This window comes from Aegilops tauschii, chromosome 1 (assembly GCF_002575655.3).
Source record: "Aegilops tauschii subsp. strangulata cultivar AL8/78 chromosome 1, Aet v6.0, whole genome shotgun sequence".
NCBI classification, from domain to species: Eukaryota; Viridiplantae; Streptophyta; class Magnoliopsida; order Poales; family Poaceae; genus Aegilops; species Aegilops tauschii.
This window is the reverse complement of record NC_053035.3, coordinates 420,399,065-420,409,552: the sequence shown is the minus strand read 5'-3', so window position 1 is coordinate 420,409,552 and position 10,488 is coordinate 420,399,065. Positions and strand designations below refer to the sequence as shown.

General features: G+C 45.4%; 1 protein-coding gene across 9 annotated transcripts; it reads left to right on the top strand.

Annotated features, from left to right (window-relative positions):
- Positions 1-265: 265 nt before the first annotated feature.
- On the top strand, positions 266-7,390 carry LOC120964234 (G-type lectin S-receptor-like serine/threonine-protein kinase At2g19130). 9 transcript variants are annotated; one of them, XR_006663504.2, is made up of 5 exons: positions 266-529; positions 709-847; positions 6,396-6,798; positions 6,929-6,996; positions 7,092-7,390. XR_006663504.2 is itself a non-coding variant. In XM_045228333.1 (3 exons), the coding sequence occupies exons 2-3, from the start codon at positions 831-833 to the stop codon at positions 5,276-5,278; spliced, it is 2,523 nt and encodes an 840-aa protein (XP_045084268.1). In that variant the 5' UTR covers positions 266-529; positions 709-830; the 3' UTR covers positions 5,279-5,421. The 9 variants fall into 9 exon arrangements, 1 of the variants encoding a protein (XP_045084268.1); XR_006663503.2 differs by lacking the exon at positions 6,929-6,996; XR_012184356.1 differs by lacking the exon at positions 7,092-7,390 and having other exon boundaries at positions 6,929-7,085.
- The last annotated feature ends 3,098 nt before the right edge of the window (positions 7,391-10,488 follow it).

Genomic DNA, 10,488 nt, shown 5'->3' with positions numbered 1-10,488 from the left:
TTTAACGTTCACAACGTGTGTCTACGGTCCCTAGAAAAAATTCTGCATTCGTATCTTGAGTTTGGATTTGAATTTTTTAGATATTATAGATACATGTGCTGTGAAAAATTTATTCATATATTTTTTAAACATTTAAATTTATTTTTTGAAAGATGAGAGAATAATTTTTTAGCATGTGAGTAGTGCGTCGATGTCTCCATATTACACACAGTCAGTGTGATTGCCCACAGAAGGCCCAGCCCAGCAGGCCCTCTCAATGCCGGCCCATTCATGAAACGCCCCGTTCTTCTCTCTCTCTCTCTCCTCCGACCCCTCCGCCGTCGCCTCCCAGCCTCGCCGCGGCGGCGGCGGCGGCGGCGGCGGCCGGAGAGAGTATGCCAGCGAGCAATGTTCGGTCTGCAGGCGGCCGTAGAGCTTGGCAGGGCGAATGGGGAGTGACGCGGGCCTCACCTCTACGACGACCACGACCAGCCGTCCGCTTCGACGCCGGCAAGCTCGAGCGCCTCAACGACCACTTTCTCCTCCGCAGGTTCGGTTAGCCCCTCCTCTCGTCTCATATACCACATCAGACTAGTTGAATCTTGGTCAACTCATAGTTTCATACGGTCATACTACTGCATAAGTCTGAATCTTGGTCAACTAGTTGAATCTTGAAGAATGCTACTCCTAATCCTGGTCAATTTCTAACAGGAGTATTTCTTTCTGTAGTTGACATGTGCTGTTAGAAGTTCCTCGCTATTGCCGCAGGCATGGAAATGGAGCTCTCTTTTCCATTAGCATATTATTTGCTGTACGACGGTCTTTCTACCTCTGGTTCTACAAGCTGAGAAATGGTTGGCTGGTGGTGGTGAGCTCTCTCTTCTCTTCTCTTCTCTTCCCACACGCTGTACAAAATTGTATTTTCCCAACTATTGCAGGTCCAACTCATCTTGAAAAAAGATCGTTTATTCCTTGCTGTTCTATTTGTTGCCATATTTCCTGTTCTGACAATAGAGGAGCAGCCTGTTCTCTAGATGCTCTGCTTTTAGATATATCGATGTATGCTGTATTTCCTTTATCCTGAACTTGGCAATGCTATAAAAGAAAATTTTGCCTGTTAGGTGCTTTCTTTCTGACCTTCTGTAGATTAACCTTTCGCACTTACATGTTCACCGAGGGGAAGATTTGACTCTTCACAGTAGGCATGTGATCTAATGAGAGGGCTTGATGAATCTTATGTCTGGGTTGGAGCATGGTCCAAGAACCTAGGATGGTGCCATTGCTTGTGTAGGTATAAGTTAAATTCAGTCCTGAAGAGGTGGGCCTGGCACTCTGATATTGCCACTACTACCACCGTTCCTTTTCCTTTTCTTGACTGAAATACCACAGGGGAAACCCCTGGAGTGTGATTTTTTATAGATAAAAAAAGGTGTACATGATTTACATGTCCTTAGGCAAAAAATAAAATAAAAAAAGAAGGTTTAAACAAGGGGCTCAAACAAAAGGATGAAGCAACCAGTCTAACAGGGGTTGAACTAGAGAAAGCGACTTGAAATCGATGAAGCTGTAGATCACCCTGAAGCTTCTGTAGCACATATGTGTTTTAAGTTTGCCAACTGCAGCTCACAGCATTTGTTTTATTTCTGTGGTCATACTTTTGTTTGTCTTTCTAAGGAGCTTCTGTATATACGTGGAATTTGTATTTGTAGAATATAACCCTCATACAAGTGAGGTGTTTTTTCTTTCTGGTTTAGGCTAATACCATGGTCGTTCAAGCGATTGCGTTGTTGGCTGACCAGTGACCACTGACTGATAAGCAGCATGCCATGAGGGTTCTTGACATATATACTTCCAGTTGTAGCAATGGACTGGATGAGATATAGAAGGAAGCTCCCTTGCTGTTACTTATGTAGGATTTGCCGACATTGCCAAACTACATCTAGCATTATATTGATGATTTTTCTCCCTCAAAAACAGAGCGCTACTGTTCTGTGTGTTGCCATTTCCCCTATTCTGCCAGCCCGCCATGCTCATTGAAGCCATTGCCATGAGGGTTGATGAATGGTAAGTATGGTCCACTGAAAGTCCTCGTAGATAAGCTATGGTCCACTGAAAGTATGGTCCTATTCTGCTAGATAGGGACGGTTTCAAAGCTTGTCTAGGCATAAGTTGAAATTTCAGTACCGACTTTAGCTTACAACATTATCGTATTTTTGTGGTACTCCCTCTGATCCATATTACTTGTCGCTCAAATGGATGTATCTAGCAATGAAATACATCTAGATACATCCATTTGAGCAACAAGTAATATGGATCGGAGGGAGTAGTACTTTTCTGGGGAGGGGGCTTTTGTTGATCTTCTGTGTTGATATGCCTTGAATTTGCATTTGTAGTGTTCGACTATGCATTGAAGAAAATATTTTGTTGGTTGGTTAGTAAAAGTGTTTTGAAAAGTTCTATTCAAAGATAGCCCTCCCCTCTAATATGTGAGGTACCTTTTCTGGTTTGGGTTAATATTAATACAAAGGTTGGTGAATAGTAAGCTTGGTGAAAGCCTCGTGATTGACCTGACCATGGTCCATTGAATGTCCTGCCTTGCAATTATGGTAGTACAGCCTTGTATTTATGGTACCACAGTTTTGTATTTATGGTACCACTGTTGTGTATTTATGCTTATTCTGTCCCAATGTGAACTTACTTGACTTCCCCGTCAGCTTCAGTCTGCTGAACACTTGGCCTTCCATTCTATATATGCACCTACTCTTCTTGTCTAAATTATTCACACTTCTTCAGCATGCCTCCCCTCTACATACTACTCGGGCTTCTCCTCTTGCACACTGCTCCTTGGTGCTCCTCTGCAGCTGCCACTGAAGACACTCTCACGGCAGGCCAAGCGCTCGGCGTTGGTGACAAGCTCGTCTCAAGAAACGGCAAGTTCGCCCTTGGCTTCTTCCAGCCAGCAGCAAGCAGCATCAGTAAGTCGTCCCGCAATGCCACCTCCCCCAGCTCCAGCTGGTACCTTGGCATATGGTTCAATAAGATCCCCGTTTTCACTACCGTGTGGGTTGCTAATAGAGAGGAGCCCATCACCCACCCCAATCTCAACCTGACACAGCTCAAGATCTCAAGCGATGACAATCTTGTCATCATAAACCATGCCGCCAAAACTGAATCCATTGTTTGGTCCACTCACATTGTCAATAGGAAAACTAGTAGCATAAACACCACCGCCTCTATAGCCGTTGTTCTCTTGAACAGTGGTAACCTTGCCCTACTCGCAAATAGCCAAGACATGTTGTGGCAGAGCTTTGACTACCCAACAGATGTTGCGCTTCCTGGTGCCAAGTTAGGCCGGAACAAGGTCCCCGGTTTCATTCGTCAGTACATATCAAAGAAAAGCCTCATTGATCTGGGTCTAGGGTCATACAGCATTGAACTAGACAGCACCGGGATCGTCCTCAAGCATCGCAACCCCTCGGTAGTGTACTGGCATTGGGCATCCTCCAGAACATCATCGTTGAATCTTGTGCAATTAATCAAGACCACGTTAGATTTGGATCCCCGGACAAAAGGTTTGATTAACCCAGCATATGTTGACAACGACCAAGAGGAGTACTACATGTACACTTCGCCGGATGAATCATCGTCTTCTGTGTTTGTCTCACTAGACATCTCTGGTCAGATAAAGGTGAATGTTTGGTCACAAGCCAGCCAGTCTTGGCAAAGCATATATTCCGAGCCTGCCGATCCCTGCACTCCGCCTGCTACTTGCGGACCTTTCACGGTCTGCAACGGCATTGCACATCCATCATGTGACTGTATGGAGAGCTTCTCCCAGAAGTCACCGCAGGATTTGGAGTTTGAGGATCGAACAGGAGGATGCATCAGAAACACACCGTTACATTGCAGCACTAGTGGTAACAACAAAAACATGACAAATTCAACAGACATATTCCACCCCATTGCTCAAGTTGCACTGCCCTACAACCCGCAAATTGTAGATGTTGCTACTAAAAGTAAATGTGAAGAAGCATGTCTTGGTTCCTGCTCCTGCACTGCCTATTCCTATAGCAATAGCAGATGCTCTGTCTGGCATGGGGAATTGTTTAGTGTAAATCTTAATGATGGCATTGATAATAATTCTGAAGATGTTCTTTATCTTCGCCTTGCTGCCAAAGATTTGCTACCAGGTTCCAGAAAAAACGAAAGAAAACCAAAGGCAGGAGTTGTTACCATTGTAAGTATTATTGGTTTTGGGTTAATAATGGTCATGCTGTTGTTACTGATTTGGAGGTACAAATTCAAGTGGTGTGGTTTGCCTATATACGACAATCCAGGTAGTGCTGGTGGAATCATAGCCTTCAGATACACTCACTTGGTTCGTGCTACTAAAAGCTTCTCAGAAAAGCTTGGAGGAGGTGGTTTTGGTTCTGTATACAAGGGGGTGTTAAGTGACTCAATGACTACTATAGCAGTGAAAAGGCTCGATGGTGCCCGTCAAGGAGAGAAGCAATTCAGGGCCGAGGTGAGCTCAATTGGACTGATCCAACACATAAACCTAGTCAAATTGATTGGTTTCTGCTGCGAAGGTGATCACAGATTACTTGTGTATGAACACATGTTAAATGGGTCTCTTGATAGTCATCTATTTAAGAAGAGCAATGCAAATGTTGTTGTCCTGAATTGGAACATCAGATGTCAGATATCCCTAGGAGTTGCTAGAGGATTGTGCTACTTGCATCAGGGTTGTCGTGAGTGCATCATACACTGCGATATTAAGCCAGAGAACATACTTCTGGATGCATCATTTGTTCCTAAAGTTGCAGACTTTGGGTTGGCAGCGTTTGTGGGAAGGGATTTCAGCCGAATTCTGACTTCAGTCAGAGGAACTGTGGGTTATCTTGCCCCAGAGTGGCTTACTGGAGTGGCGATCACACCGAAAGTCGATGTTTACGGATTCGGCATGGTGCTATTGGAAATCATATCAGGAAGGAGGAATTCCTCACCTGAAACATCGTACAACACCAGCAGCAGCAACAGTAACCAGAATATTGAATACTTCCCTGTGCAAGCCATAAGCAAGCTTCACAGTGGAGATTTGAAGAGTTTGGTGGATCCACGGTTACATGGTGACTTCAACTTGGAAGAGGCTGAAAGGATTTGCAAAGTTGCATGTTGGTGCATCCAAGATAATGAGTTGGATCGGCCGACCATGGGTGAAGTAGTCCGGGTTCTCGAGGGTCTACAGGAGATTGATGTGCCCCCAATGCCAAGACTGCTTGCAGCTATAACGGAATAATCTGGTGTTGCAACTTCAATGCAATATAATACTTGTACTGAACATAGTACTAGTCTTTGTTAATTTCAGCAATTTTCTTAAAAGTTGTAATGTGGAGAGAAAGGAATAAAGGAAGGCAAGCTTGCAGTTGCTAATTAGCTGTCTCTTATTTAGGTGTGCAATTATCTATACTCCCTCCGACCCAAAATATAAGAGCGTTTTTTACACTACACTAGTGTAAAACACGCTCTTATATTATGGGACGGAGGGAGTATATGGTAAGCAAGATATGGCAGAGATATAAATATGTGTATGATTTGCTCTTTTCAGAGCAAGGATGGGAACTTCAGAATTTGTAATTGCAGCAGAATAGGTTAGTACTAGCATGCTTAGGCAAGAAGCCAACTATGGTTTAAATAATTGTTTTCAAACTGTACCAAATCAAACTTCAGCAGTTTCTGCAGTTCTGCGAGTAGGAAGATGTCAGATCTGAAAGTTGTGGGTGGATTTGATCTAGAGACTACATCGGCCTGTTATTTCTCGATTTGTGTGTGATTTGTATGATCCTGGCCAAGCCAATCATGGCATCTTGGATTTCAATGTTGCGCTTGCCCTTTGTGGGGTGCCAGCTGAGAACCTTTGGAGACTCTGAAAATAATGCAAATGCTTTCCTGTGACCTTAGTAGTATAATCATGATCATGAACAAGTTAACAATCTTCACGCAGCATGTTTACCTCTTCTTTGTGCAGTTTCTTGGGTTTTTTCAACGTAGGTGGCGAGTGAGAATCATGATTGAAATGACACCAGTAGAATATGTAGGTGTTTTTTTCCTATGCAGCCAATTCTGGTTTATATGAATATATTGTGTGTCTCGTTATTCATATAGAATATGGGAGAGGATATCCCTTTTTCCAAGAACTGATGACTTGAAATATGAAGTATCACTAAATTTACTCTACTTCATTAACTTGCAAGGTCATTTGTTTCGTTTCTCATAGAACAGAAATTTCTTGTGCTGATCATCTTTGGGTGTGTAATTATGGGCTGTTATGTATTCACTCATTCCATTTTTTTTATATATTTCAGGCACATATGGTGCACTCTGACCATGATGTTAACTTTTTTGCTCTTAATAAGTCAGGGGCCACAAAATCTTTGATTCCCATGAAGATGAATTTGTTCGGGAACCGGACACCTGATGCCGTTATTGGTCACAAGCTCACTAGCAAGTGCCTCTGTTGTTGGAGGGCTGCTGCTTATCAGCATCTTTGAATGCATCGCCGGGAGAACTCCAAGAGTTCCCATGATAGAGTTGTTACGTCTACGAAAGAGGGATGTATTGTGCAAGGCATAGAAATTGAACCTGAATGCTAAGGTGATGCCATACCAGAATGCCAAGGTGAAGCCATACCAGGATGCCATGCTTGTGGATGTATCACAAAGAGCCTGATCCTGGTGATGGTGCTGATGATCTAGTCCCGAAATCTGGAGACAAGATGGAACTGAAGAGAGTTGTGGCCATGTGCTTTTGTATGTTCAGGTACTGCTTTATATCCCTGCTATTTCTGTTCATCTACTATGATTTTAATAGCTGTTTTGGGTTTTATGCACATTATATATTTTATTTTATTTAAGCACTAGAGAATGCAATAAGAAGGGAAAATTTTCAGGCCAAAAGTAAACACCAAAATGACAATTTTCCCTGTGCGAGGCCTTCCAGTAAAGAAAATACTGCACGGTAAGCTGAACTGGCAGTAGTTCAGCATCCCGGCCCATTTGCTGCTGCTTATGCGGACTCCACTGTTTCTAAGTAGGGCTTCCCTGATGTTGCAGCCGTCGAGCTCGCCAGCATTGATCTTAATACCACCGTGGCACCTGGCGACATCCCAGCCACAGCTCTCGAGTGTCTGTTCATCGCACTAAATTTCTCTGAACGACCAACCTTTATCTCTGAACTAAGGTTTGGGAGGTGTGTCAGAGGCTAACATTCGTCAGTTTGTTGGCGTGATTCGTAGGAACCCACAGTTATCTGTGAAGTGCATTTCAAACTGCGATGGTTGACTCTGGCTTGTGAAAATATCCTCCTTTTTGGGGGAAAAATAATTGTGAGAATGTCTAAACTAATGTTATAAGGAGACCATCCATTTCCCAAACTATAGCCACCTTTATTGTGGAACTCCAGACCAATCTTGAAGGCTGGATCTACATTTTTTGGAAGGAACCATCAATGTCGTTTCTCCGTTCAGCCACCTTTATCAATAAATTTGATTAAAATTTAACTTTAAAAGGATCAAATACGCACTATATATATTGTGAGATGGAGGAAGCATTTGTTTGCTGTATAAACAAACGCATTAAGCGCGGGACCAACATTCAGCAATGGTCGATCAAAGCACAGTACATATATAGATCTGCAAATCCACAATGTTTATTAAAGCTAATATTACAAAAGAGCAAACAAAGTTTGAGACGCCATAGAAGCGAGGTAAGATCACTATGACAAATGGCCATTTTGCAAAAGAAGACACGCCATAGGTGCGATGCTTGTCGAAGTTGTTGTCGATCTGTTTGGTGACTTGGGAGGCTGCTTCAGACCAAATCAGCATCCAGCCGTCGTATTTCCTGGAAATGTCCAAGCTCCTTGCGCAGAACTCTGAGCACGTCATTTTGCCTAAAAAAGTTTTCGCCCCACTTTATATATAAAGCAACGATCATCAACAAACCGATACAAACGCATACCACCACAACACATGCGCACACCCAAGGTAGGATAGAGAGGCGCTGAGCGCAGTAACACCACTCGTAACACTACAAGAGCAACCGGATGATTCAACCATAAACACACCACCGCAAAGAGATGAAGCCGCATACGACGAACTGTGGGCTTCAAGGCGGCACCTTCAAGAAGGATACTACACGGGTGCGCCGCCACCGCCCGATCCAAAGAAGGGAACGAGCTTCGTCGCCGCCGGTCCGTCCGAAGATGGAACAAGTTTTCACCCCGGCCAACACTCACCGCCATCGAACGCCACACCCCGGCGACCACGCTGCCCACATGGCCATGGCCACCGGGCAGCATCGATCCACGTCTCTGCCCATGAGCATCGCACTACCACCACCAGGGCCGCCACCCCGGCATCCAAGACCTTGGCACCACCTCACTCGAGACTTGCCGCTAGCCCAACCAAAGATACAAGCGGTAAGGCCCCGCCTTTCGCACCCCTGGGCGGCCCCCAGCGTTGAGACCCAATAGGCTGGCCTAAACTGGCCTCCATCGACCCGTCCTGCAGCCCCGGGCGCGAGACGAGCTCGGTCCTGCTGCACCGGGCGCGAGATGAGCGATGGACCGTGGCTCGGAGAGGGCCAACTCTTTGACAAAAGATATCCACTCGTGTGTTTCATCTCATCAGCATCAGATATCCAATTCAAATCACTATAAAGCCTCAAGTACCATCGGGAACCCAGTATAGTGAATTCCATAGTTCATAGTACCTTGCAAATAATGCATGACTCACCCAACGGCATGTCAATGCACATCTCCTGGATTGGAGACAAACCGGCTCAGTTTGCACACAACAAATGAGATGTCTGGCCGAGTAACACAAGCTAGGTACTCCCTCCTTCCATGTATATAGGGCCTAATGCGTGTTTGGAGGCTAACTTTGACTAGATGTTAGAGCAAAAGTATATGACATGGAAGTTACACAAAGCACACCATCAAATTCATACGTGAAAGGAGCTTCTAATGATATAATTTTCATATTATACATCTCATATATTGTTAATCTTATCACTAGTCAAAGGCAATCTTGAAAACTGCATTAGGCCCTATATACATGGAAGGAGGGAGTACACGAGTGAACCAATCACTTGAGAGTGTCTCAATTGATCTATAGTTGCGCCTTCGAACTTTCGAGTCCACACGCTAGGATCATATTGTTGGGAAACGTTGCATGGAAAACAAAAAAAATTCTACGCACACGCAAGATCTATCCATGGAGATGCATAGCAACGAGATGGGGAGAGTGTGTCTACGTACCCTCGTAGACCGTAAGCGAAAGCGTTTGACAACGCGGTTGATGTAGTCGAACTTCGTCACGTTCCAACCGATCGAGCACCGAACGTACGACACCTCCGCGTTCAGCACACGTTCAGCTCGATGACGTCCTCGGCCTTCTTGATCCAGCAAGACGGCAAGGTAGTGGATGAGTTCCGGCAGCACGACGGCGTGGTGACGGTGATGGTGAAGCTATCTCCGCAGGGCTTCGCCTAAGCACTACGAAAATATGACCGGGGGTGTAAACGGTGGAGGGGGCGCCGCACACGGCTAGGCAATTGTTTGTTATGTGCTAGGCGCCCCTCCCACATATATATAGGTGGGAGGGAGGGAGGAGCAGCCAAGGGGGGCACCCAAGTAGGGGGAATCCTACTTGGGGTCTCTCCCAAGCCGCGCCCCCCTTTCCTTATTTGGAGCGCGGGAGGAAGGAAGGAGGAGGTGCCCCCCCTCCTTTCTCTCCTGAGGAGGGAAAGGCAGGAGGGGCCACCCCTCCCCTTTCCTTCCCCTTAGGGCCGGCCAGCCATAGGAGGGGCGCGCCAGCCCCCTTGTGAGCTGGTCTGACCCCTCCTTTGGCCCATAAGGCCCATATCTTCCCGGGGGGGGGGGGGGGGGGGGGGGGTGCCCGGAACCCCTTCCGGTGACCCGATTTCTTTCTGGTACGTCCCGAAACACTTCCGGTGTCCAAATACCATCATTCTATATATCAATCTTTACCTCTTGACCATTTCGAGACTCCTCGTCATGTCCGTGATCTCATTCGGGACTTCGAACACCATTCGGTCACCAAAACATATAACTCATATAACACTATATCGCCAACAAACGTTAAGTGTGCGGACCCTACGGGTTCGAGAACTATGTAGACATGACCGAGCCACCTCTCCGGTCGATAACCAATAACGGAACTTGGATGCCCATATTGGCTCCTACATATTTTACGAAGACCTTTATTGGTTGAACCGTTATGACAACATACGCAATTCGCTCTGTCCATCGGTACGTTACTTGCCCGAGATTCGATCGTCGGTATCTCTATACCTAGTTCAATCTCGTTACCGGCAAGTCTCTTTACTTGTTCCGTAATATATCATCTCGTAACTAACTCATTAGTCATTTGCTTGCAAGGCTTCTTATGATGTGTATTATCGAGAGGACCCAGAGATACCTCTCCGG